This window comes from Camelina sativa, chromosome 20 (assembly GCF_030686135.1).
Source record: "Camelina sativa cultivar CO46 ecotype springtype chromosome 20, ASM3068613v1".
Classification (NCBI taxonomy): domain Eukaryota; kingdom Viridiplantae; phylum Streptophyta; class Magnoliopsida; order Brassicales; family Brassicaceae; genus Camelina; species Camelina sativa.
This window is the reverse complement of record NC_141899.1, coordinates 31,081,498-31,109,154: the sequence shown is the minus strand read 5'-3', so window position 1 is coordinate 31,109,154 and position 27,657 is coordinate 31,081,498. Positions and strand designations below refer to the sequence as shown.

The following is a 27,657-nucleotide window of genomic DNA, read 5'->3' as shown; positions in this document are numbered from 1 at the left end:
ACAACGAGTTGACAGAGTGCTCTGGCGAGGTAAAATTGATGTGTTCCGTCCAAAGTTTTCTACTCAATATACTTGGAACCATATCCGCACAACGTCTAGTACAGTGGCATGGCATATGGGAGTTTGGTTTGTTCATGCAACACCAAATTTTTCTTTCAGTGTGTGGTTGGCGGCTCATGATGGACTAGCGACGGGTGCTCGTATGGTTGTGTGGAATGGGGGTCTGCAGGTACATGTGTGCTCTGTCAACTTTCCATGGAAACATGTGACCATCTCTTCTTCTCTTGTGATTATGTTTCATCTGTGTGGTCGGAACTTGCCAAGGGGCTATTAAAAACACCGTACATTACTGCTTGGGTTCCCCTTATTGATTACATCTCCAACTCTAATCTCCCGCTGATGGAGGGGTTTCTTCTCCGCTACATATTCCAAGTTGTGACTTATACTGTCTGGAGGGAAAGGACTGGTCGAAGACATGGTGAAGCACTGAAGCCTGCAGCAGCCATACTTGTGTGGATAGATCGGCAAGTATGAGATCAGCTTCTTGCTATTGGCTTAATGGGTGATCGACGATATGATGAAGCTTTTCAGATGTGGCTACAATCTAGAGTTTAGTCTTGGGTTCTAATTGTTTTCTCTCAGCTAATTGTATTAAAAAAATGTTGCACAAGTTGTAAAAACGTTTTTTTCTTAATATAATTTAACATTAGATTCAAAAAAAGATTATGTGTCAGTTTGGGTTTACAAATAAGAATTAGAGTTTAGATTTTATAATGATCTTAGGAGCAAAGCAAATGATTTGATCGTTGTATGTTGGACTGTAAGCATTATGATCACCAAAAAACATGTAGTTTGAGAAACAGAATCTCCAAAAATGCGTGATGGATCTCATAATTCACCATTCACATTAATTCTCTTCTTTTTTTCTTTTTTGGGACAAACACACATTAAATCTCTTCATGTGAAGACGTCACAGTGAAGTGTGTATTGGTGGTTTTATTTAGCATCCTTTTTATTTAGTTAAACACTTTAATAGATTGTATTATGCTACCGTGAATGGTTGATATGTTATGCTTACTTTAATATATTGTATTCTCTCAGCCTGATTGAGTGTGCGAGTGTTGTGTACTAATTATATGTCTTCTTGTTAATGTTGCTAGTGTTGGTTGTGGCATTAGAAAAAGTTGAAATATTTGTCATTTTACGTTTTACGTTTTTTGATCTGGTTTACAATCTGATTTTTTTTTTCTTTACAGAATGGATTCACAATTATTGGAGACAATGGCAGCTTTATCTGCTGAGCATGAATATCATGCAATGAATGAAGATGACCAAGAGGCTGAAACTCAAGGAAGAGCACAAAGTGAAACGCAGCCTACGCAAGAGACTAATACGATATTTAACTCTAATAAACAGTTAAAGTCTCATGTTTGGAAAGAGTATATACTGGTAGCAGGAGTAGAACCAGATGGTAAATACCAAAGTCGTTGCATTCATTGTAATAAGAAGCTGATCGTAGAAACTAGTCAAGGAACATCGTCCATAAAGCGTCATTTAGCTATTTTGTCCAATGAGACCTCCAGGACTGAGTGATGAAAGTGAGTATGATCACATGTTGTTTTGATTCAAAGCTGCCATTAAAGCGTTTGTGTTACATAGTAGAAAAATGTTTTCAAGATTTGTTTCTGCTCTTGAAATCTTTTTTTTTTCTTATGAGAAAATCGTGGGGGTTAAGCTAACGATTTACATGAAAGTTGAGATTTTCATTTGAGAAATTTTAATAAGCAAAAACGTTAGTACCTACCGTTTCTTATTTTTATAATAATTATCGTACAAATACATTGTCCCTTTTGGTTTAATAAAATTTTGATTTAAGCTTATATTAAATTTATATAATATTTAAATCATTATATTTTTTCTATAATTACCAAGACTAAATTTTATAAAATTTCGGTTTTTAGTTCGTTTTACTCATATGGAATAGTTTTTTCAAATATTAATATTTCTGTTAACAATTATTAAATCAGCAATTGTTCATCACAAACTAATTAAGTTGTAACCAAAAGAATAAACCGAATACAAAATTATATATCATGGGTTTGGGAAGAAGTTCTTGTTAATTTGGCTCAGAATAGTCGTACGACATTCTTCAACGTTTGTAGCATTAAGAGCTGATGTCTCAATAAACAAAATTTTCTCTCTTTCCGCAAATGAGTTTGCCTCTTCCACTGATACTTGGCTAAGATGATCAAGATCAGACTTATTGCCAACAAGCATGATTATGACGTTCTTTCCATCATTGTTCTCATGAAACTCTTTGACCACCCTTCCACGTTCTTGAACGTCGAGTGATTCGTAATGTCATACACTATTAAAGCTGCCATGGCTTTTCCATAAAAACTGCGATTGAACGATCTATATCTGTACGTCAATAGAGGAAACATAATTTGCATGTAACAAATATGAAATACTATGTTAATATATAAATTGAATAAAATGTTTTAGAAAAAAAATTAGAGAAGGATTTGTAGATGTTGAATCTAGAATTCAACAATGAATTTGTTTAATGAAGGGAAACAAATTCAACAGTACAATCTCTCTAAGAATTCGGATCGAAATAAAGAAGAAAAGAGGAATTGAAATCTCTTGAAGAACAAGTTAGGTTTTTGCTCAAGAACAATGAAGAATTAGGGTTTTTTTGTATTAATTGCTCGATGATTTTACGATAAGAGGATTGCCCTCTATTTATAGGTATTCGAAGATCTACTGAATATATTCACTTTCCTAATTACGGCCGAGCTGATTAGGAAAGTCCTTCATTTCTTGCTAGGTCAGCCACAGGGCGAGTTGAGACGTCGGTCTGTCACCTCGGCACTGAGCTTCTCGGTACTATTGGGCCTTCAGATATGAAGTCCAAATCAAGGTCGAGCTCCCGGTTTAGATAGCCGGTTCCTTTGATCGGGTTTAGATCGGTATGTTGGGGATGCTAATTCCCGCACCAACAATTAGTCCCCCTCAGTTCGGTACATTCAGAAGTTAATTTGAATGACCGGACTTCAAGAGAGAATATCTGATTTAATCCATAAAGGAATCCAAATCTAATTTCCTGGATCGTCGCGCCGCTTGGCGGTCCATTGGTTGAATGACACGCGTCCGATACGTTGCATCCATCAGCTCGGAAGCCGAAACGTCGCGTAGGCTAAGTAGGCAATTATGACTCCGCGTAGGGTTGCCGCCCACTCTGTTCTATAAATACTCGACCCCTACTCTTTATTTTTACTTTTCGCCAAATCGTCTAAGGTATTTACTCTGTTCTCTCTCTTCTTTCCTTTATAATTTGTTATTACTTCTGCGAACCTTCCTCCACACTCTTCGGCGATCTGCGTCACCTTCCACCTCGGCCATGGACTCTTCATCTGCCACAGAGAGCGACCCACTGGTTCACAAGAATTCCGACAAGAAGCTCTCTCGGGCTAACAGATCGGATCGGGACGAAGTGCCCGATAGACCCGAGGAAAACACCGAATGCTCTTCGAGACCCAGGTCAGACGAAATTCCGACCATGAAAGTCCCATTTCTAAACGATGAAGAAATCCGCAAAAATTCTGGCAACGCCGCTTCGATCCCCAATCTCCCATCAGACAATCTAAATGAAGGAACAACTTGACTCGCTCCAGACGGGGTTATGATTGAGGACATCCTTCCTCGGTGCGATCACCGAGGTCAAATTGGGGGCGAGAAGACGACCAGCAGCATTGATTTGGTGCGCACAATGCTGAACTCATGCGGTTTATGGAACTGAACGGTACATATGTTTGTATGAGGGTTTCTTTTCGAAATGCCGATTGTGGTTTCCACTTCCTAGCCTGCTCACTCGATACGCACATCGCCGCCAGATCCCAATATGTCAGCTCTCCCCTGGAAGTATCTGCAACTTCGTCTCCGCTCTCACTATTATGGCCGAAACCGGAGCTTACCTTGGGATTGAATGTTTTGACAACTAACAAATTTTAAAAATGCCCAAGGGAGCCTGTCGTGGATGGTCAATACGAAACCGGCTCACAACTACCTTCCCGGGGAGAAAGTTAGCAACTTCAAAAAATTGAAAGCTAGCTACTTCTATGTCCGAGTTGACGATCGCTCTTTTGAAAATCCGAAATACGGTCGGCGAAGAGTGTGGATCATGTCACCCGATATCATTTTGATCCTTGTTTTGTTTTGGTTGGATATCCGTGTTCTGACTTGATCTTGATTTTGATGTTTTTGCAGCTCGTCCTACCTTAGCTCGGAATCTTCCCTCTGAATTTCAACAAGCCAGGGATATTCTTTTCGCCGGAGTTAATCGTAGCTGGGATCAGATTACCCGACGCCGCGTCGAAGAAGCTATGGGAAAGACGAAAACCAACTTTGCAAGTTTCGCAAGCTCATTGGGTCAATCTTCCGAAGTCCCGCCGACCACAATTGTCAAGGCTGACATGCTCCGATCTGTAACCCCAAACGACAAGCCGATCGTCGATCTTGATCCTGAGCAAGAGGGGAACGAGTTCGTCGATGTTGAAGACCTTGATAACAGCTTGACCGCTCCTGCTCCTGGAGACGAAAATGTTGCCCCTAATGATTCACTCCGCCTCCACCGGCCGAACCGGTCATCCCAGTTCCAAAACGAAGAAGGCTAAAAAGGACAAGAGCAAGGGAAAAAGTTTCGACCAGGAAACAGGCCGGAAGCGTTCTGCGGAGGAAGCCGGACTCGAGTCCCATGACCGCTTCCGAGTCAAACGACAAAATGATCGATCCGATCAATTTGTCTTTGATTATTTTGGGGAAACTCCTCTCGTATGTAACAAGAAGGCTTCCGCGGAGTTGTGCAGGCAGCTGAAGGTATCCTCCGTCATGTTACCACCGCTGGACGAGCTGGAATTTAAGGAGCAATACATCACGGTTGCCCAATCTGCCCTTCAGGTTCTAACCACGTTACCCTTTTTCTTTACTTGTTATTTTAGATCATCCTTCTCCCTATCTTACTCCGCTTATTACTGTAGACCGCCGCCTATGCAGGTGCACTCAACCTTATGTACAATAGGCGGGTCAAGTCGATAGCATCTTCAGAGGCCGAGTTCGAAAAGATGACGGAATGCTTGGATAATCTCCGGGAAGCGGACAAGTCGAAGAACGAGAGAATCAAGGAGCTGAGGGGCCTTCTTGCTGACAGAGAAGAAAACAGCAAGCACCTGGAAGCAACAATTGCCGAACTGGAGTCGCAGGAGAAAACCGGGGAGGAGGAGAAAGGCGAGCTGAGAAGAGAGCTCGATGACCTAGGAGCAAAGTTGGAGTAGGAAATGAGGCGACTACACCTAGATCGCCAGGCCAAGGTCGAGGGCACCACGAAGAAGGCGCAACGTCGTCTGGATAAGGTAAAGGCTTATTTGCTCGAGCAGGAAAAGTAGCCCGCCCCAAAGAAGACGTCCTCAATCAGGCACAAGGGATTGAGCAGGTTATGGACTACCTTCTGAAGAACGGAGCATCCAAGCCTGACAACTTGATTACTGAGATCAAGGAAAAACGGGAGGTGGCAAGAAGCGAGGTGGACGCGCTGGACGTCCTGGAGTTTGGAGAAGGCGACCTCGACATGTCGCCGGACCAGCTCGGCTTCGGCCTTCTCCACCCCGGGACCACGGCTCCAGATTCTGTTTGGCATCCGTATGGCTCCAATGCCGAGCTCTTCCAGGCAGATCTGACTGACCCACAAGAGCTCTGACCGCTGCTTCCTGATTGGAACTTTTAGTACCTGCTTTTGCTTTCTTCGAACTCGGTTGTTTTTTTATTTAAGACTTTGTGATGACATTGCCCGTTTTGTGGTCGGCCTCTCAGTGTTTTTTGGAAGTTTTCCCCTTTCCTGCTTGCGTAAAATATCCCCTTTCGTGCTTGCGTAAAATGGGAATTTCCCAATTTCATAATTGGAAAACGTTCTTCTAGGTCTAATATAAATAGGTTAGCCCTATACTTGAATGGATCATAACTTTCACTAAACAAAGCAATTCCGAGATGCCAAGCTCCGTGGGTAGCGTTGACCCCGCACCCGAAATAGGGAATGACGTTCCGACGTTCTCGAACTCAGAAGCCATTGAACGAGGGATGCCCTATTATCCGAATACCCAAGCTCTCTGGATGCTGATGTTCCGCGTTAATCCGGAAAAAAGGTTGAAATTAGAGACCTTCCACTCCCGCATCGAAGAACGTCAATCCGAGTACCGTAACCGCTTAGCCACCACAGAGCGGTCGCGAAGTGAACTACTGTTCAAACTTAAACTGCTCGAATCCCATCCAAGGTTTTGGATTGAATATGGTCTGGACAGAGTGGCGGACATGCCGCAGTGCTTGATCGACTACTGTAATGAATGCTATCATTCGGCGAATTTGATTCCAAGCAAACCAAGTTTCTCTCTGAGCGGCGAGTTCATGCCTTCCAAGGTGAAGCCGTTTATATGAACAGACGTGCCAATAACATAGAAGCTGCTGCCGCTCATGCCTTCGTTCGCCAGGTAACTTCGTCTATGCGAATTTCTTATTCGTCCATATTTTTTTTTTGTTGTATTGATCGATGACCTTGTGTGCTGATTGAATCCGTGCACCGTGAACATTGCCACAAGCTCTACTATCACCGTATGAAAAAGAATGAAATCGACAACCCTCTAGCGGTACTTGACGCTGAGATCGCCACCTTAAGGGCGAAGAGAAGAAGAACCATCGGCCGTCTTGACGAGGTCGAACAAAAGATCAGGGCACTGGAATCGCATCCTGCCGAATGGGAGAGAACAGGGCTCCAGCTTCTACGGCCCATGCCGAAGCGTCTTAAAGTAAATACTTGGAAGATGGCAGCAGGGCTTGATCTGGATGGCTGATGTGCTTGGGATTGGCGATCTGAACCCTTTACTATTTATTTCTTTTTCGTCTCTTTTTTATATCAAGCATGCTGTCCTGTTCAAACAATTTTATTTTTTGCGATTAATAAAGTTTCCACTCTATTCGGAATTTTATCAGAGGCGTAACGTCTCCCGGCTTACACTGAGTAATCCTATATGGAGGCAATTCGGTCCAAGCATAAATATGCTTTTAAGCGAAGGACGAGGTACAGGACTTCGGCTTACCTTCTTTTCCCCAGTTCGAGAATCGAAAAGTGAAATTTACAACTCTGGGTTCGGCTTATATCCGTCCGAACTGGAACTTACGAAACAATTCAAAAGAATTCTCTGAGTTCGGTTTATCTCTCGTTAAGGAGTTATCGAGACAATTCTAAAAGAATTCTCTGGGTTCGGTGCGTCTCGCATTACAGATTTATAATCGAAACAATTCAAAAGGAATTCTTTGGGTTTGATTTATCTCGTGCTGGAGAGTAGGTCGATCATCTGGCCAAGATGTCGATCAGCTCGGTTCCGAACTAGGTAGGCGTAGTAGCCCCCTCTTTCCTTTTTTTTTTCTTTTTTTTTTTATTTTTGCTCATTCCCGAGGCGTAACCACGTCATTAAATACGGATGCGGTTTAACGATGCAATTTAATTGGTGGAAGAGTCTCGGGATGCAGCGCGTATCTTCCCACGATCTGAGTGGTGCGAGATTTTCGGGACGCAGCATTTATCTCCCCCGTTTCCCCTATAAATAGGAGAAGAGGAGGTTTGTTGAGCATCTCTCATCCAAACTTCAGAAAAATTAACTGCAAAGCATGCCTATCACAACTCGGTCTGCATGGTTGAGGCGAGCTCGAGAGCTGACAGCCGCCGGGGTCAGCGGATTCGGCCCTGAAGCGTCAAATATCGCCCTCCCCATAGAAGAGGCGGTTCCGCCTCCATCCCCTGACCTTGTCTAGGAAATTGAGGAGGATCCACTGCAAAGAGAGATCCGCATCTACCGAGCTTGCTGTCAACGGATGAGTTCGTATATCAAGGCTTTTTGCCTGAAATACGATCTCATCTTCCAGCTCTGCCGCCGGGAAGGAACAATCTCGGTTCTTGACGAGCTCATCGCTAATGGCTTCTATCTGGCGAACTGGCGCATGACCCGACTGCTTGCTGATCGTGACCGATGTGAGGGGCAGGTCACCAGGACCTTGATACCCGACCTGCCGGAAGGCGACTACAAGCCGCTAAGCGAATCTGAGAATCTGCGAATCGGAGAATCTGCATGTTGCGTAAATCCCGATTTACAGGGGTTGCATAGAGAGGTTGCGGCGCTACATCCTTCATCTGGAAACCACGGATCATCATTTCCAAGAGAGCCATACTGTGGAGGGTCCATGCGCATTCCTCGAGGAAATGGCGGACAGGGGTGCAGATGTGCCAGCAGGTCGGCTAGAAGAACTAAGGCGGGAGCGTCATCGCTGGCGAACCTATTTGGAAGGTATAGCCGTCGAGGAGCCTTTGGAGTCCGACCTTTCAAGCTCTGCGCCTGTGAATCGCCGAGGAAGTTGAGATCACAGGAGGGGGGTCACACTTCGCACCTGCTCCCCGAGATCAGAAGACTTGTCTCAGCATCCCATTACATCGGTGCGCCTTATTGCTTTTAGTTTCTCCCTTTTTTTTTTGTCTGTCTTTCTTTAAGTGGGCGATGTGTCGACGTAGAAGACTCCTTGTGTGTGGCGATATGGCAAACATAAATCAAAATAATAAGTTCTTTTGAAATAAAAGAAATCTTATTATTTTTCCAGCTACGTCCCCAAAATCTTATAAAAGAAATCAAGGACTGCCTACGTACCCAAAATTGGGATCAAGCCAGTCGTAGTTCACAGTACACATGCTTTCAAAACTGAAATTGACTAAATGATCTAGTAGTAGTAACGCTTAAGATGGGCCGCGTTCCACGAGTTTTTGATCTGCTTGCCCTCCATGGTCAGGAGCTCGTAGACTCCAGGGCAAATTACTTTAGAGATGAGATACGGACCTTCCCAGCGAGCGCCGAGTTTGCCAGCGTTAATCTCCTTTGTGTTCTTGTACACCTCGCGCAGCACCAGGTCGCCCTCGTTGAATCGTCATTGACAGACAGCCTTGTTGTAGTACTTGGACGAGGCGTTTTGGTAGTTTTGAATTCGGACGAGAGCTTGATCGCGCAGTTCCTCGGTGAAGTCAATGTTGTCGAGCATCATGTTGTCGTTGAGCTCGGAATCGTCGACCAACAAAGCGCGGCAAAGTACTCCGGCTTCGGCTGGAGCCAGTGCTTCGATGCCATAGGCTAGCGAGAACGGAGATTGCCCCATAGCTCGCCGTGGGGTCGTCCGATAGGACCATAACACGCCGTCGAGCTGATCTGCCTAAGCTCCTTTTTGAGCCCGAGGCACTTCTTTAATCCGTCTATTATGGTTTTGTTGGTTGCCTCGGCTTGACCGTTTCCCTGAGGATACCTGGGGGTCGAGGTGCTTAAGCGTATTTCCCATTTACCTAGAAAGCGTCTGGTGATGAGGGAAGTGAACTACGTTCCGTTGTCAGTGACGATCTCTTAGGGAGCCCATGGCGGCAGATGATGTTTTTCCAGATGAAGTTGGTGACGTCCAGCGACTGTATCTTGTGAAACGATTCGGCCTCTACCCACTTGGTAAAATAATCAGTCAGAACCAAAAGGAACTTCTTTGACCTCGACGGGGGTAGTGGGCCAACGAGATCCATTGCCCAGCGCATGAAGGGGTATGGCGCGGTGACGGTATTAGCAGCTCGGGAGGTACATGTTTCATATGTCCGTGGCGTTGGCATGCTTCGCACTTCGTTGAAACTGCCTCGCAGTCGGCGACCTTGGTTGGCCAATAATGACCGTCTTTCTTTATCTTCAATGTGAGTGCACGCCCTCCGGAGTGGTTGCCTCCGTCAGCTTCGTGAACTTCCATCATTATTCGTTCTGCCTCCTCTCGATCGACACAGGTAAGTAGGGCTCCGGATGAACTGCATCGGTAAAGGCTGCCTCACATCATGGCGTAGTGCGCGCATCGAGCTTTCAATCGGCGAGCTTCCCAGCGATCTTCCGGGACCTTGCCGTCCTCGATGTACATCTTTATTTCGAGATGCCAATCGTCTGGGGTTGTGTTATCTCCACGGGTTCCTGGACAGGTGGGTCGATATCCATTGGTTCTGCAGCGTCGCTGATGGCGTATGTCAAATCGATATGGTCGATGCTAGGGGTTTTGATACACTCGATTGGGATCGTTCGTCACAAATCCGGGTCAGAACAATTCGCCAGGGCGGCGAGAGCATCTGTCGATGCGTTTTCGCTCCTTGGAACTTTGATCAGTTTGAACGAGGCGAATTGTTCAGAGAGAGTTTGGAGTAATTGGCGATACGCCTCCATGCGCCCATTCTTAGCGCCGTACTCCCCACTAAACTGGCTAACCACTAGCTGGGAGTCGCAAAAACTTGGATGCTGGTCACCCCCAGACCTTGTGCTAACCGTAATCCGGCCAGAACGGCTTTGTACTCAGTCTCATTTTTCGATGCTTTGAAGCCGAGTTTCAATGCTTGCTCGAGGACCTCGCCCGTTGGGGATCAGAGTATGATTCCAACGCCGGATCCCTGGTTCCTCCTTAGGTATGGTTTCCTCGAGGTCGGGAGATAGCTCCATGATGAAATCCGCTAGGACCTGTGATTTTAAACTCGGGCGAGAACGATATTCAATATCGTACTCGCTTAGTTTGATTGCCCACTTTGCAATTCGCCCGGACTGAAGGGGGTTTTGAAGAACTGTCCGGAGTGGCTGGTCGGTTAACACATCAATGGAGTGCGACTGGAAATAAGGTCGCAGCTTCCGAGCGGCAACAATCAAGGCGAGAGCGAGTTTTTCCAAGGTTGGTTAACGTGTCCCCGCGTCGTTGAGAGCCTTGCTTGTGTAAAAAATTGGTCGCTGATCGCCGCGATCATATCGGACTAACACCCCGCTCACTACCGAGCTGGAAACGGAGACGTAGAGATACAATGTCTCTCCTTCTTCGGGCATATTCACAGGCGTCATCCCAATGGAAATCTTTATTTCCCCGAAGGAGATGATAGAATGGGAGGCACTTGTCTGTTGACCGGGCGACGAATCGGTTCAGCACGGCTATTCGTCCTGTTAAGCGTTGTACCTCTCGTTTGTTGGTAGGCAAGGGGAGTCCCAGCACTGCCTTAGTCTGCTTTTGGTTTGCCTCGATTCCACGCTCCGTGACGATGTATCCCAAGAATTCCCCCGAGGTTACCCCAAAAGTGCACTTGGTGGGATTTAACTTCATCTGGAATCGATCTAGAATATCGAAGCATTCGGCGAGATGCTGGACATGCTGTTCTGCTATTAGGGATTTGACTAACATATTGTCAATGTAGACTTCCATTGTTTTCCCTAAGAGGTCGGCGAACATCGTGTTGACCAGGCGTTGGTAAGTCGCCCCCGCATTTTTCAGACCGAATGGCATCACCTTGTAGCAGTAGGTCCCTCTGTCTGTGATGAACGCGGTTTTTTCGCGATCGGCTGGGCTCATTGCGATCTGGTTGTATCCGGAGAACGCGTCCATGAACGAGAGGAGCTGGTTACCTGTTGTGGCCTCTACGAGTCCGTCGATGTGAGGTAACGGGAAGCAGTCTTTAGGGCATGCCTTATTGAGGTCGGTGAAGTCGACGCAGACCCGCCACTTACCGTTCTTTTTCTTGACTACCACCGGATTTGCCAGCCCATCGGGGTATTGTACTTCCATTATCTGATCGGCTTTCCGGAGTCGCTCGACTTCGTCTTGTACTGCCTTTGCTCGATCGGTCCCGAGACACCGTCGTCTCTGTCGAACTGGTTTGAAAATGAGGTCGACATTTAGCTTATGGCAGGTGAATGATGGATCAATACCAACCATATCTTTGGTGGACCAGGCGAACGTTTGGGATCGCGATTTCAGAAATTCTACCAGCTCGGTCTTGATTCTTTCATCGAGTTCGGCCCCAATTCTGACCGTTCGGGAGGGGTCTACTCCATCGATGTTGACTTGTATGATTTGGCATCCTGTGGCCTTCAGCCGATCTCGCTCCGGCTTATGAGGATCGCCGAAGTGATCCTCGCCCTGTAATTGCTATGCGTCGTCCTTCCGCCTTTGCTTTTTCTCGAGAACAGAACAGGTCCTGGCCATCTTTTGATCGCCGTATAACGTATAAATTCCCGCAACCGTTGGGAACTTTACGCAGAGATGATAGGTGGAAGGGACTGCCTGCATTGAATAGATCCAAGGTGAACCTAAATGGCGTTGTAGATTGGTGGGGCGTCTATGACCAGGAACTTGGTTTTTCGTGTTACGCCACCAGTTTGGAATTGCAACTTCACGTCGCCCATCGACGTTTTGGCTACGCCGTCGTACCCAGTCAGCATTCTGGCTCCTGGTTTGATTTGCTCCGGTGTGATACCCATTTTTTCTAACGTCTGTAAGAACAGAACGTTAACCGTGCTGCCCGTATCCACTAAGACTCGTTCTACATCGAACTCGCCCATCATGACTTCTACGACTAAGGGGTCGTTATGAGGGTGATGGATCCCCTTGGCGTCTTCTGCTGTGAACGTGATGGGATCAGTGCTTAGCGCCTCCTCTTCGGAAATCGCCCAGACGTTACAAATCTAGCGCGCTCGCTTTATCAGGGCTCGGACCGAATCCGGGCATTCATCAATCTGCCCAATGATCATAGAGATACGACCCCGAGGTGCCGCTTGTTCGCTCTGCTTTCCTTTTTGACGCTTGGGTGGAGTTGGAAGGACTTCCACTGGCGCCGGATTCTGCTGCTCGACGGGAGGTGGCTGTTGCGGAGTACTTGGTGCGCTATTTGACTGGTTGGCGCCCTTCCGGACCTTGACTAGGATTGGATCGTCTGAACCTTCCTCCTCGACATCTGCCTCTGTGACCGCCGCGAGAAGCTTTAGGTTGATAAACAGCTTTGATTTTGCCGGATAGGTACTTCTCAAATAAGTAATTGGACAAGTGCTTACACTCGGCTGTGGAATGGCCTCCGAACATGTGGAAGTCGCAATATAACTCCTCTTGTGAATCCGGAGATGTGTTATCCTGTCCTCCATCTTCGGAGATCGCGCTGACTACTCCACGCTTGGGATCCTTTGGGTCGTGATGTTTTCGGGGCTCCTGGTAGCTGTATCAGCCTTTCTCTTTTGTCGGATTTGTACGTACGGGAGGGGCCTTCCCAACTCGCTTCGCCTCGTCTTCCTTGACGTATGCGTAACGAGACCCCCGATGAAGCGCATCGTCAAGATCCTTGGCTTCCTGGATATTTAGATCCACTTGCAAGAGCGACCCGTGAACGAGCCCTTTCTTAAACGCGGCGATCGCCACGTCTTCAGTGACCGAGATGCTGGCGTATTTTTCCTTGAATTTGGTGAGGTATTGCCGTAGTGGTTCGCCAGGCTCCTGGACTATCTCCCATAATTATGCGCTGGAATTACCATGCTCTATGAAGACACGGTAGTTCCGCAAGAAAGCTGTTGACAACTCACTGAAGCTGTCAATCGAGTTCGCCGGGAGCCGAGAGAACCAGGTTAGTGCGTTCCCTATTAGACTCTCGACAAACAGCTGGCATCGACCGGCGTCCCTCTGTTCGTCAGTGAATCTGGCCTTAGACACTACAGCCATAAACGAGGTCATGTGCTGCATCGAGTCTTTCGTCCCTTCATAAGTCGGCAACCTTAATTTGACGGATGGAACGTATGTCTCCAGAATTCGCCTGGTGAACGGAGTCCGTTGCGTGGCCTCGAACATCCTATCGATCTCTAGGGCTGTGCTCACAGCCCGGCGAAGGAGGGACCCCATATCCTTGATTTTGAGATGGATTTCCTCCAACTCGAGGCAGGGGGCCGAGATCGGATCTCTTTGAGAGGGTTGTCCGATGTGGGGTTGCCCGCCTGAAGTTAGCACCGAGGGTGCGTACTGGTTTTGAGACCGAAAGGCCGAAGGTGGTGGGTCGCTGAACAGCTGCCGGTTCAGGGGCCCGTCCCTGCGTGCAGCTGGTGGCGGTACTGCGCTTTGCTGAGGTGGAGGGGGAGCACTACGCTCTAATGCGTCCATCCGTCGGTTGGTGTTGGATATCGCTTGGAAGAGATCTTGTGAGATCGTTCCAAACACATGGCGAAGCTCGTCAACAGAGACGAGCTGGGGAGGTTGTGCGACTGGCGCAGACGAAGTCTGTCTAATGACAGGTCCGTCGATAGGTGGGATCTCATCAGACTCCTGGTTTATGGGGTGAGGTACCTCGGTATCTTCAACTCCGCCCAAGGGTGCTGTTGAGTCGTTCGCTGGGTTACCCGAGGAGTGGCGAGCACGGGCCCGGACATAGACGCGTGTGGTAGGTGCGTCAGTAGGTGGATCTGCGGCGACATCCCTTGAGTTGGTGGCTCCGGTGACTGGGTCGTCCTGTTGTGGAGCGGGTGCGCTGGTGACAGCGTTGTTGGAGGTTAGAGACATGGTGTTTCTCACTCGAATTTCAAAAGATTCTTGAGAGAGAAGTAACTTGAGAACTTAGCGTTCCCACAGACGGCGCCAATTGTTGAATCTAGAATTCAACAATGAATTTGTTTAATGAGGGGAAACAAATTCAACAGTACAATCTCTCTAAGAATTCGGATCAAAATAAAGAAGAAAAGAGGAATTGAAATCTCTTGAAGAACAAGTTAGGTTTTTGCTCAAGAACAATGAAGAATTAGGGTTTTTTGTATTAATTGTTCGATGATTTTACAATGAGAGGATTGCCCTCTATTTATAGGTATTCGAAGATCTACTGAATACATTCACTTTTCTAATTACGGTCGATCTGATTAGGAAAGTCCTTCCTGTCTTGCTAGGTTAGCCACAGGGCGAGTTGTGACGTCGGTCTATCACCTCGGCACTGGGCTTCTCGGTACTATTGGGCCTTTAGAAATGAAGTCCAAATCAAGATCGAACTCCCGGTTTAAATAGCTGGTTCCTTTGATCGGGTTTAGATCGGTATGTTGGGGGTGCTAATTTCCGCACCAACAATAGATCATACTGTTCTTGACTAGACGTATCCAAAAAGTGACCTTTAATGGGCATGTCATCGATGTGATAACTTTGGAACGTAAATACATTACCAGTGGTTGAATTTGACCCATATTTTTGTGAACCGAGACAAAATGTTGGTGATTTGATACTATATATATATATATATATATATATATATAGTACAATGAAGAAAACATTACATTTATTTCATATCCATACAAAATTAATTTAAAAAACTATTTCACACATAACATAAATTTTTCATATCCAAATTTTAACAATTGTTGTCTAGAAAATGTTAATAATATTTTTAATGTATATTTTAATTTAATATATTTAGATTTTATTTAATTTTTAATAACTTTATTTAGCTATTTTGTTTTTTTTCACATTTAGCTATTTTGTTTAATAAACTTTAATTATATTTAATTTTGATCATATTTTATTTGTTTATTTTTTTAATTAATTTTTAAAATTAATTGTTGTTTGTTTGTCTATCACTAACCAATCGCAGTGACTAGTCGATGAAAAATTTTAGCGATAAAAAATTGTGATTGCTGGTAACTGGATCCAGGCAAACGAATAACTTTTGGTCGATAGCTTGGCTTATGTCTTTCTTGGAGGTGAAATATTCGAGCCCCTCTTTTGCAATTTTCTTTTAGAAGGTTTTCTGAACATTCTTTTTTCTTTTCTGAATGACATTTTCATGCAAGTTTAACCTTAACTTGCAAAAACTGCAGATTAAATCAACGAAAAGTAATTTAATTTAACCCACAATACAATCTTTATATGTACGTCGAAAAGTTTTTACAACCATACATATTATGATATTCGTACTTTTAAAAATTTGAAAGTAAATTTTGATCGAATGTGACTTTTCAATCGGGAAAAATGTCATTAAAATCTTGAAGTTTACATTTTCGTTGATTTAAAGCATGAACTCTTTATCTGGTGAAAAAAAAACTTCATTCTTTTGTTGAGTTCTAAATAATTTATAAACTCTTGTTGACTTGATCTGATAAGGCACAATTTTAAATTGTCAAATGGAGAAATTGTGCGGGGTTAATTAGTCTGTAATGACAAATTTAAATTGTCAAAACAATGTCAACGGCATCATTTTGTTATTAAGGAGATCTCGGTAACGGCTGATCGAGAATGTTTTCTCTTGTGCATTAATTTCTTAATAAAACTATCTTCAACTCTTCATATAAAATTTTAATTTATATATAAAACCAACAAATAAATAAAGGAGTGTGGTGAATTAACGGAAGGGAAAAAAAAAAAGGAATGAAACTGTACTTGTAAATTGTACTATTATACGCAGAGTGTAGTGTTTGTTTCTTATATATACATTCCTATGGACAAAGAAAAGTAGTGGCTCCTAATGGCTCTGCAACTTTGAGGTTCGAATCACTCCCATATCTCATTATGCAAATGCCACAAGGTGAGCTTTCAATTCACACCAATAAGCTGCTTTGTATGCATTCACCATGATTCCCTTCAGGATGGATCCACATTGTCCTGCAAAGTCAAATCCCAAGTTTAGCTCTATTCACAGGCTGTCTAGTTGGTAAGGACTAAGGACCACAACAATGTTTCACCGTCTTCACACTTACAATGAATCTTAACTGATAAGAAGGGACGCAAACAAATGTAACTGCAAGGATACATTCTTTTATAGCCTTCAGCAAGACTTCAGTCTAACCTCAGCAAAGACCTTTCATGGTATACTCAAGCTTCCTCCATAGTGTTCACTGATCGAGGCCTGTGTAAAGAAAGAAGTCTGATTACTTTGTCAATTTCCGATTTTCCCAAATGATTCAACCTCAGACTTCTGGCTTCCTTTTTCGTAGTGATTTGCAATGTCAATGGGAACCTTGCACTGACCTGAATAAAGGGAGACATTATCTCATAGGCTTGTAGGAAAAGTTGGCTCCTTGCTGCTAATCTGAAGGTAAAAGTGTAATTATCATCAAAAGTGGTAACAATCTAAGATGAACAATCAAACAAATCTTTAAATCAAATGTTTTAGTCAAATATGTCATAACTATGATCAAATACAGGTGCAAGAAAAATCTCTACAATACCTCTTCAGAAGGCGGAAACAGAGATATATCTCCTCGATATCACCTTCTACCTTGAGCTTAATGTACTGTTTAAGAAGTTCACACACATCGTAAATAGCTTTGTCCAATTCATTGGCACTTGCATCATGAAAGATCCCGATTTCTGAAATAGCCTGCTGCAGGACCGGGGATAACATAGGCCTTGACTGAGCAACCTTGTAGTATATCTCTGAAAAATATTCCAAAGTACAATTGCCACTAACTTTGAACTTCTCTGTCCAAAGAGGAGGATTTCCAAACCAGAGAGCGCTACATGAGAATCCAATTTCATTCTCAGTGCCCTTTATATCTATTGGTTCCTCATCTTGTTTCTTACAAGTCTCCATGGGAACATCTGATGATGACTGTTGTCTCCTGTGGGCAGGATATGCTCCCAATACATCAGCTCTTAACTCTTCAGGTAATTCTTGTAACACAGAGACGTCGACTTGACTAAGGGATGAAGGCATCAAATCAGTAATTTCTATTGTACCCTGATTAGACGTTCTGGCAATGGAAGAATGTGGCACAAACGGTTCTTTATATTCCTAATTTCGGAAATAGAACAAAAACTCTTAGAGATCTATATCACTCGCCCCATTTTCAGGTAACTGTTTCTACTGTTGAGGATGGCCAAACATATGTGAGATGATTCATTCCAAGAAGGAATAGCAAGAGCTTTACCTTTTCCCCAGAGGTGCTCAAGCCATGTATCTTAACTGAGATAGATTTTAATTCCTTAATGCCAGCAGCAGTGCCTAGGGGAAGGAAAATAAATCATCTCAGATGCACCACACTGGGAAAAAAAACACAGGTATTTCATCAAGTTTCTAAATACAGCTAACAAAACTAACCATCCAAGTAGATATGTGGAGAACTGCTGTTGATCTTTCTTTTGCCTCGTTTTTTCTCAATCAACTCATACAGCTTCCCTCCGTAGGTTCCATCTAATTCTGAAAGGAGCTCTGGAGGAAGATTCTCTAGAACTTCCATGTCAAGATAACACATGGGTGGTAAGGATGAATTTGTATCACCTGACTGAATTGAAGATTCTGCTGATTCAGATTCTCGGAGTCTAGAAACTCCACCAGTAGCATGCCTATTATAATCTGTCACAAGGCAACAATTAAGTCACTAGTTTTCCGCAGTTAAAGCTGCTCTTAATTTATAGACCCATAACAACAACAAAAAAGGAAAGGAAAAGAAAACCGATTTTGGGTCAGAATTTTTGCTTCTCACAGAAATACTAATACATTTTCAAACAGAATGTCGTGTATTTTGGGGAATCACTTGTAAAGCTTTAACATAGTGAGCACTAACAGAACATTTATTTACCTGAGTTTTCCCTGACTGCTGCAGAAAAAACATTATCATCTTGTTCTATATGGACAGATGCAGGCGCAGAGCTGAGCCATGATTTCAGAGTCCTTGTACCTTGAAAACCAAGAAAACAAGTGTAAATGAATAGGAAGGACTACATGTTTGAATCACTTCTCTCTTCGGAATGTTTCGCAGCAATGCATAAGAAATTTCATAAAGAAGAATGATCTGTAATTTAATATGTATCAAATCAAAATGAACCTTAATTTCCCCAGAACCAACCTTTATTAGAAAGATCTGCACTGTCAAGCATAGAAACCTGAAGCCCAACCCCACGAACTTCCTTAACATCTATCTCAAGAGAAACAAAACTTGATGGTTAATCATGGATCCTGATGCAACAATTAGATGTTATCCAGGAGTCAATAGCAAATAATAGATTCCGACAGGAGATTCAGTCTCAAGGACCGACTTTCTCACTTTCCTGCAGTGTAAGATAGAACAACTCTGAAATATTAAGCTTATATTGGTCTCACAAGATCATATAATTTCTCAAACTAGTCTCATCCATCTTTATAAAATTTGAAGTTCAACTAAGCTGATTCTTGCATGTGAGGAAGAACTCGAATATAGATGCTCAGTTAATAGCAACAGCAAAAACCATCTTAAAAGCAGCTGAGATCCACTTACCCAAGCAAAATGACCCAAACAAATTCTTCGAAATCCTCTGCAGAACTTCTACGTCATCTGTAGCAGCAGGGACCTATAGCAACGATGATAAAAATAATCAGCCAGGCTTTAAGGGTTACACAGGTTTAGAAGAAAAATACTATCATCCTAGTTTCCCATTAATTTCCATTGCAATAACTCACAGTGATGGAGCGACTCATATTGTCACAGTCTCCACAACCCATATACTTGGTAGGTTCTTCAGCATCTTTTTTTCTCTTTTTTATCTGAAGTAACACCAGAGGAAAAACATTCACTATATTTTTTTTTCGTGATAAACGATGTCACTCTAACATGCATACACTGCCAATGCGATGAATACTATCAAAGCAAAAACCTCAATATTATACAACAATGAAACTAAGAAAAGCATAAAACCTTAAGAGTAAAAGTGCGTCCTATCATTTCACATCCTTGCAGACGCAAAGAAACTTCTTTGCATAAGCATTGGAGGAAGTGTTGAACCTGCAACAATCGACAACCACAAATATTCTTAGCTAACCTCAAATGAATAATGTTCGGAAAAAAAAAACAACAAGACATTATTCACGAGAATCCAGACATCTTGCTGATCTCTGAACCGCACACCCCAGTTCACTTCAGCCCCTATGGACTTACTCTCCTGTACATATACAATCTTTAAGTTACTTGTCGAGCATATACATATTAAAAGAAAACTATCACCTGCAGAGAGAAAAATGATGAATGAGAAACAAGTGAGTGAGTCAACAGTTAAGCAGACCTGCACCGCTGTAACTGAGCGTAGGTCTAGTCCTCTGCTATAACTCCAAAGCATCTCGCCGGTTTTCACCCCAAAATCCTTTTTAAGAGAATCCTGTAAAACCCGATAGGGTATGTTTGGTATAGCTTAGCGAAGTTGTCTGTTGATAACAATTGTTAAGCAGATTCAAACTAATAAGATACAGTAGTCTTCAAAGGCAAATATCGTATTAAATAAAAAGCCTATGGTGTTTTGCTTAAATAATGTTTTGCTTAAATAAAATAGCAACCAGACATAACCAAAACCACAAAAATGGTTTACCTTGGAAATCAAACGTAACTGCCCACAGGTTTGAATATTTTGCTTCACCAGCTTCTCCTTCAACACAGAACCTACACCGGGTAGTGTCCCAACTGGAAGCTGATCCAAGAACTCCTCTACCTGCCAAAATGTTAGACACTATCAGTATTCCGAAATTAATACAAAATGGCTGTTGACCAAAAAAAAAAAAAAATACAAAATGGCTTTTGCAATCAAGAAACTAACCACAGCTCATATACCTCTTCCACTGACGAGTCAGAAACAAACACATATACCAAAAGATAGAAAGATGTTTATAAAAAGTACCTTCTCAGCAGAGATGTGAAGTTGGCCGGCTGGTTTAGCAACTCTGGTAGCAAGACGAGCCATTAGCATAGTACCACCTATCCCAGCACTTGCGCTGCATCCAGTAGTCTCAAGGATCTCATTTCTTATTGTCGAGGCTAAAAATTCGGGTTCTACATCGTTCAAATCAGAGACATCTAAAAACGCTTCATCGCAGCTTAGTGCCTAAACTCCATAAAACAAACATAAATGTTAACAGTATTCAAACTACAGGAACTGCAAAAACATCTTTTGAGGGCTGACCTGGACTTTTCTGCAATGCTTATGCATGATGTCATAAAACTGATCAGCTACCTGCAATTGAGTTACAATGTCAAACAAGCTGGACCGACATGACAACATACAATAAACACTCGACTCTAAAAAATACCTCTTCATAGGCTTCAAAGTTATAAGGAACAATAACAAGCTGAGGACAAAGGTCTTTTGCATGTCGTACAAACATACCTGCCTTCACTCCTAGATAAAGAAACTGACATTAAATTAGTACAAAAATAGAAAGGTCAGGACCCGAGTACAACCAAGCTTAAGAGAGATTACTTTCGTATAAGACAGACCATAAGCCCGAGCTGGATAATTTGCAGAGGAAATTTCAGCCGTTCCTTTCGGGTTATCTGAGTGACATACAGCTACCGGCTTGTCGTGTAATTCAAGACGGTTCTTGATTACCACTGACACAAAGAAGCAATCCTGGAAATATATCACAGAATCAAATAACTAGAATGTAATAAAAGAAAGTCAGAACAAAATACTGCAATTCTAGAATAACAAAATTCAGTATATTTTTCACTCTCTTTTATGTCCAATGTCATGCTTAAACGCCTAGCTATTGTGCTGCGGGAAAATGCAAAATTGAAGAATTGGCCACGGATTTCTTTTGCTTCCCTTACTTTTAGACAGCAGCAGATAAAGAAAACAGCCTAGATTGAGGAAATTACCAAATCGATGTGGATAATGGTTGACTTCTTGGCCATTTCAGCTGCATTCTGACCAGAATCTGCCCATTTCAGTCCATTGGAAGAGCCATGAAATCTTTTACGGTACCTGTTTCTCCATGTTCCAATAAAATGCAGCCTTGAATTCTGCAGACAAAAAAAAGACATACAGAGAAAGCATCTTCAGAATCTTCATTAGAACGATACTATACATCCAATTATTTCTAGTTATATAAATTGACAATGAGACCCTCTTACTTTCAGATGAAAGAACTGTTAATACAGGCGTAATAGAGCAGCCAGACACCAGCAGCTAAATGAATCTTTTGTAAGAGACACCAGAAATTGTGGGAATAAACCAAGCTAACAATATTTCTATAAAGTTTTACCTTAAAGTAGTTTTCCACAAAATTGGGATCCTCGAGAGTTGAATGACGCCTTGTAGAAGATCCAGCAACGGTTGCAATCGATTTGCCATCATTCTTCCCATTTACATGAACGGACTTGTTGTCTGAAGCGGAATGAAGATTGGTAGTGGATTGAATTTCACTTGTAACTTCTTTTTCTACTATGTCATAATAACCAAGTCTTTCTGCATTCATTTCAGAAGATTTCAGGTCACCAGTTCCTGTTTCTTCTGTCAATTCTGCAATAGTGTTTTCGATATAAACGCCGTCAATCTCATCATTAACGTCGTCTCTTGCTTCCTCTGAATCTTCAGCTCTAATTGAACTTCCTTCTTCAGCTTCACTGTATGCAGTATCAGGCTGACAAGATGTAACCGGCAAAGGTATCTGAGGGGTCAAATGGCTTCTGGGTGCAAAAAAGGCAGACAACTTTGGCTGGGTATCATTCAGTTGATCTAGCTGGTAAGGAACCCCTGAGATGTGATAACCACAACACAAAGCATTGAATCAGATGTACAAATAAAAAGTGTGCAATAATAAATGAATGCACACGAAGATGACAGTAGTCGAATGATCAAATCCACACATTTCTACCTATATTTACATGATTTAACTGAAACTAAATCATCTTCTATTGACTTACAACCCAGAAGTCTGTTGGCAGAGATAGAGTCCACTATCCATGTGGGCTTCACAACAGGTAACCCTCTGCTGAATGCCCTGATTGGAAATAAAAACACCACTTTAAGACACGACCTTGCAAGAACTTCGCCAGGATTTTAAAGAAACTAAGGAAAACTAACCTTAGATTCTTGACTTTACTATCTGGAAGGTTGCTGCAGATGATATGTGTTACAGAACGCCTAGAGAAGTAATTCTCGAATCTTCCACCATACTTCATCATGTATCCTTTCAACTCCTACAGATATCTAGACACAGTTAACCCCAGATGACCCACAAGAAATAACTACACTAGAGAAAGAAAAAAAAATCATGAAATTCTAAGGTCTAGTCACCTGCACAGTTTATATAATATTGGAGATCAGAAAACTAGACACCAACAGAACTGAAAACTGATCAGAACCAAAAGAACAGAGCATAAACCTGATGGGAAGGAATGGTGAAACCATCCACAAAGATTGAAACTCCTTGGAAAATAAGTTTCTCAGAACCCGAAACACCGTGAGAAGAAGCAGAAGCCTCAGTCTCAAATTGGTTCTGAAGTTTCCTATTCTTCACTTCCATGTAACTAACAACAAAAACATAGAAACCCACAGAACATCAAAACCACAATGTAATTTACAATTTCTAACAATTTTAAACCCATCACAATGCATCTTCCCAAAAATTCATAAAAATCCCAAAATTTAAACATCACACATACTCATTTTCAATCGATCTCACTTCTCAGAAGAAGCAGTTAAACTTTTTCAACTTTTACATGGGAATTTCGAAATCTAACCAAAACCCAACACTAAAATGGCGGAGAATGAGAGAAAGACCTTCCGAAATCGGAGAAAGGAGAAGACCGATAAGAAGAACGAGAAGAAGCAGCGCCCCATGCGGCGCCTAGGGTTTTCTGATTACTCGGATTCTTCTTCTTAGCCTTCTTGGTACTCCCACTGCCACTATTGTTTGAAGAATTCGAACCCAAGCTACGTTTCATTGTTGGTGTTGGGGATGATGAAATCTACGAAGAAGAAGCTTTCAACGGAATTTTCCTTTATTTTTGTTTGTAAAGTCACACCCAGTGGGGTTTTTTTTAATATAAAAAAACACGAACGTTCTCAGATTAGTACTCGAACTTGTATATATTTTCTAAATCTCCCCATATGTTTTAAAGTTTACAATTATAACCTGATAACTTCTTTTCCCATTATAATCACACATCTAATTGAGGATACGATTATTTCTCTTGTATCCAAATCTTAAATCTTTAGTTAGTGAATATTACCATCTAGGCAAATTAGTGAGAAGTGTTTTTCTTTTTTTTGCCATCTGAATTTTTATTAGATATCAATAAAACAAAACAAAAACAAAGTTGCAGACCATAATAATGCAAGAAAACTTCTAAAAAACAAGAATTGCCTACGAATAAAGAGAATTATCCCAAAAAAAACCTTCCACTCTTTTCTTTTTCAATACGCGTATGTAACCAAGTAGGACCTCCACTAGCTAGATAAGATCTAAAACGCTCTTCACTTGTAATAGTTTTAGCAATGTCTTTTGCAATCAAATTCATCTTTGGTGTTAAGAGCTTAAATATTACTTTTCGAAAACCTAGTAGCAAATTAGTGAGAAGTTTTGAAAAAAAAATTCCTTAAAGTGACCAATTAGAAAAAGAAAAAACATCTTACGAGATAAGTCAATAACATAAAACTAACTTACAGCAAAATGTTTTGTCAGGAAAAGATACAGGTAGCGAGACTAAGAGCATCTCCAACAGTTTAATTTTGCTGGGTTCTGATGTAAAAGTAGATATTTATGAAAGGCCACATTGCTTTGAAGTTTGATAAGAAAGTTCATCAATGGTTTTTTTTGTATAGTTTTTTGTGGTAAATGCATGTTTAAGTACAATGCACTAATGCTAAAACACAATGCACCAAGAGAAGTCCCATGTTTTCCTACTTAACCAGAGATTGATGCATTGTAACCATTAAGATAGATAATGTGGATCTATTCATGTGTTGAAGTAATTGTATTCTTGATTCTGGAATGGAGATCTACTTAGGCCATCTTTATAGGGAGAACACCAAGGGTGTTCTTAGCCTATTAAAATTATAAATATAATGAATAGTGGCATAAGAACACCAAGATCAGTTCTTGATGTAGAACTGATCTTGGTCCAGTTCTAAGCTGATGTGGCAAGCTGTGAATGGATACAATTTTTTGCAAACAATTTTTCACAAATTAAAAGAGAATTTGATTGAGAATATATGAAATAAATTTGGACATTAAACTATGTATTAATTAAATAAAATGTTTGTGTGCTTTAATTAAGTAATATGTTTGTTTGTTTTTTTATATATATTTTTATATATATTTTTAATTAAGTAATCACAATAAAAATTTGGTATTGTATTTTGAATTTTAGTAAAAGTTTTATAAGTTTCAAATTTAAATGTTCTTTTATAAGTTTTTAAAATTGTAATATGTTTAAGAATATTATATTATTAAATCTTATGATCTTAAACATGTTTTCCCAATAACTAAATTTTTAACCAAAGATCTTAACTACTGATCTTACATTATTTTCATAATATATTTACTCTAAGAACACCAAAAATAGTTGCCCCTTTAAAGATGCCCTTACATATATATATATATATATATATATATATATATATATATATATTATAGATGCCTACCAATTCAGTAGGAAAAACAAATGTAATCTTCTGACTTTTAATATGCTTTTATGTTTTGTATGCTTAAAAATTTATGAAATACAATAATTTTTTTATAAAATCTAAAATGTTTAAACATTTAAACTAATTATCTTCTACTTAAAATATATTTATTTTAAAAATAATATATTTTTTCAAAAATAAGAACCCTAATAAGAGTTTTACCATTGGAGGGGGATAATTTTAATTAATCTTCTAAAAGTTCTTGTTTTAAAAAAGTACGCATTTTAATGGTAAAAAATTAGGCTCAAAATAGTAATCTTCCATTGGAAATGGTCTAAAGATATCAAATACATTTACATTTATTCAAAATACAGACGCAAACACAAAATTTCACTTTAGACCATAAATGTTTTAAGTGGTTTTTACATTCTAGATTATAGAATTTAGTTTTTGGATTTTAGATTTTAATTATTGGTTTCCGGATTTAACAAAAAAAAAAAAGGAATCTTATAAAAAGTCGTATAGAAGAAAATCTCAACAACTCACTTAAGTGAGATTTCGGATTTTGCTAGAAAAATTAGGAAAAAAAAAACCTTTTCTTCATTATATTTTAGATACCCTGACTTTTGTATAGAATCTATTTTATCAAAATCTTAATGCTTTAAAGTGATATAGATTATGAGGGTTAAAGTGATGGACACATGGAGGGTGAAGATTAGAAGTTGTTAGGGAAAACTCAACAATCTCTCAATCAATAACAAATCAAATGACTGAACCACTATTCGTAAAACATGGATCCACTTCTCAAATAGATAGAGTATAGATGAAAAAATAACCCTAGCATCAATGAGGAAGACAGCAAGAGAATTCACAAAGAACTCTAACAATAGAGAACTATGGAAGAAGAAGCTAACAATTTTTTACGATATGATCCGTACAATGAGATTCAGCTTCCTTAAATGTTTTCAGTCTTGAGCTCTAATCTCAAACATTAATCCAACTTCTAATCTCCCCAGGACTATGGAATGAAGGATTATCCCGGACCTACACCGAGGTATTGACGGTGATTCTCAAATATCACAGAACGGAATGTGATACGATGATATAGAATGCAATAGAAACAAAGACACAAGGAATGGGTTACCGGGATAATCCTTATATATATTTTAAAAAACTTAACCCTGATATTTTATATCATAAAGGCTAGAAAAAAGATTTTTGAACAGGAAAAAAACGAAAAACCTCAATTATTCAAGACCTTATTGTTGCGTTTGCATCAAAAATTTGAAAAAATAACATGAATAAAATTGTGTTATCATTTGAAAAAAAGTGTATAAAAAATATTCTTAGAATTAGACAGATATTAGTTAACTCCTTAGTACTACAAAACTTATAAATATTTTACACTCGTTTTTATAATTAAATCATATATTTCCTATTATGTTGTTATTATAAGTTTTAGGAGATGAATCTCTGACTTTCTTACTTTATACAAGATTTCTAAACCATTAAAAATATATATTTAAAATTTTGTTTTCTTTATCAATTGTTTTTATTGCGGACACTTTGTATATACTAATAAAAAATGGCGTTATCATTATTGAACAATACAGAGAAATTGCATCCCCTTGAAAAACTTAAAAATATCAAATCATCAAGATTGATGATCGCCTAATTATTCAACAACTCGACAATTAAAGGATTCCATCGACATGATCTTGGCATATCATTTAGTATAAGAATTAGAATTGCATTTGAATTTTGAAATATATTGTCATATGCGTTTTTAAGTTTCCAAATACTTATACTATTTCATCCACAATAATTTTTTTATTTGTGAAGTAATAACTCACTTGGTTAGCTTTTTCAAAAATAAAAAAAAAAGTGTTACGAATTTGATATTTGTTTTTGGATTTTAAAATCTACAATATATTATATTTGAAATTGAAAAATAGAAGTATTCAAATCCAACTTAAAACATGTTATTTCAAAATCTATGTGTTTTGATTTTTACAATTAATAAGAATTTGGAAATTCTATATAGATATACAAATCAATAACCCAATAACAGCCTAAATTCATAAGAAATGTGTTGTTATTGATTAAATTTTTTCAAATACTGCCTTTTTTGCATAATTTAGTTGCTTTTCAGGATTCGCTATGTAAACTTTTAAATATTTTTTTAATTGATCGATCTCCTAAGTCCTAATTATTTATTTTCGCGCGTCATATTCTATATCATACAGGCTAGGAAAAATATTTTTGAACAGGAAAAAACCGAAAAACCTCAATTATTCAAGATCTTATTTTTGAGTTTTCATCAAAAAAAATTTTAAAAATAACATGAATAAAATAGTGTTATCATTTGAAAATAGTGTACAGAAAATATCATTTCTTAGAGTTAGACAGATATTAGTTAACTCCTTA

The 27,657-nt window shown here is 40.6% G+C and overlaps 1 protein-coding gene and 1 pseudogene across 13 annotated transcripts; both read right to left on the bottom strand.

Annotated features, from left to right (window-relative positions):
• Positions 1–2,091: 2,091 nt before the first annotated feature.
• On the bottom strand, positions 2,092–2,444 carry LOC109131246 (ras-related protein RABA1e pseudogene; annotated as a pseudogene).
• A 13,755-nt stretch (positions 2,445–16,199) lies between these two features.
• On the bottom strand, positions 16,200–23,658 carry LOC104771655 (translesion synthesis protein REV1). Of its 13 annotated transcripts, none has more exons than XR_015593008.1 (24): positions 23,383–23,658; positions 22,985–23,129; positions 22,684–22,799; positions 22,524–22,600; positions 21,863–22,353; positions 21,477–21,620; positions 21,096–21,228; positions 20,909–20,997; positions 20,782–20,832; positions 20,500–20,703; positions 20,194–20,313; positions 19,894–19,986; positions 19,714–19,773; positions 19,530–19,616; positions 19,295–19,378; positions 19,113–19,185; positions 18,705–18,773; positions 18,438–18,536; positions 17,957–18,211; positions 17,787–17,860; positions 17,085–17,650; positions 16,885–16,945; positions 16,614–16,762; positions 16,200–16,518 (listed from the first exon to the last, which is right to left on the bottom strand). XR_015593008.1 is itself a non-coding variant. In XM_087505237.1 (24 exons), exons 1-23 carry the CDS (start codon positions 23,544–23,546, stop codon positions 16,718–16,720), a joined length of 3,300 nt encoding a protein of 1,099 aa, XP_087361363.1. In that variant the 5' UTR covers positions 23,547–23,654; the 3' UTR covers positions 16,200–16,518; positions 16,703–16,717. The 13 variants fall into 13 exon arrangements, 2 of the variants coding, with proteins under 2 accessions (XP_087361363.1, XP_087361365.1); XR_015593009.1 differs by having other exon boundaries at positions 16,200–16,560; positions 16,667–16,762; positions 23,383–23,654; XR_015593010.1 differs by having other exon boundaries at positions 16,200–16,556; positions 16,667–16,762; positions 23,383–23,654.
• Between the last annotated feature and the right edge of the window lie 3,999 nt (positions 23,659–27,657).

Excerpts from the sequence above, each read along its gene's own strand:
- LOC104771655 (XM_087505237.1), bottom strand. The coding sequence starts at position 23,546 with ATGAAACGTAGCTTGGGTTCGAATTCTTCAAACAATAGTGGCAGTGGG. Across the intron at positions 19,774-19,893 it reads GCTCAGTTACAGCGGTGCAG|GAGAGTAAGTCCATAGGGGC; the intron begins GTCTGCTTAACT and ends GTATATGTACAG. Across the intron at positions 17,861-17,956 it reads TCCACATATCTACTTGGATG|GCACTGCTGCTGGCATTAAG; the intron begins GTTAGTTTTGTT and ends TCCTTCCCCTAG.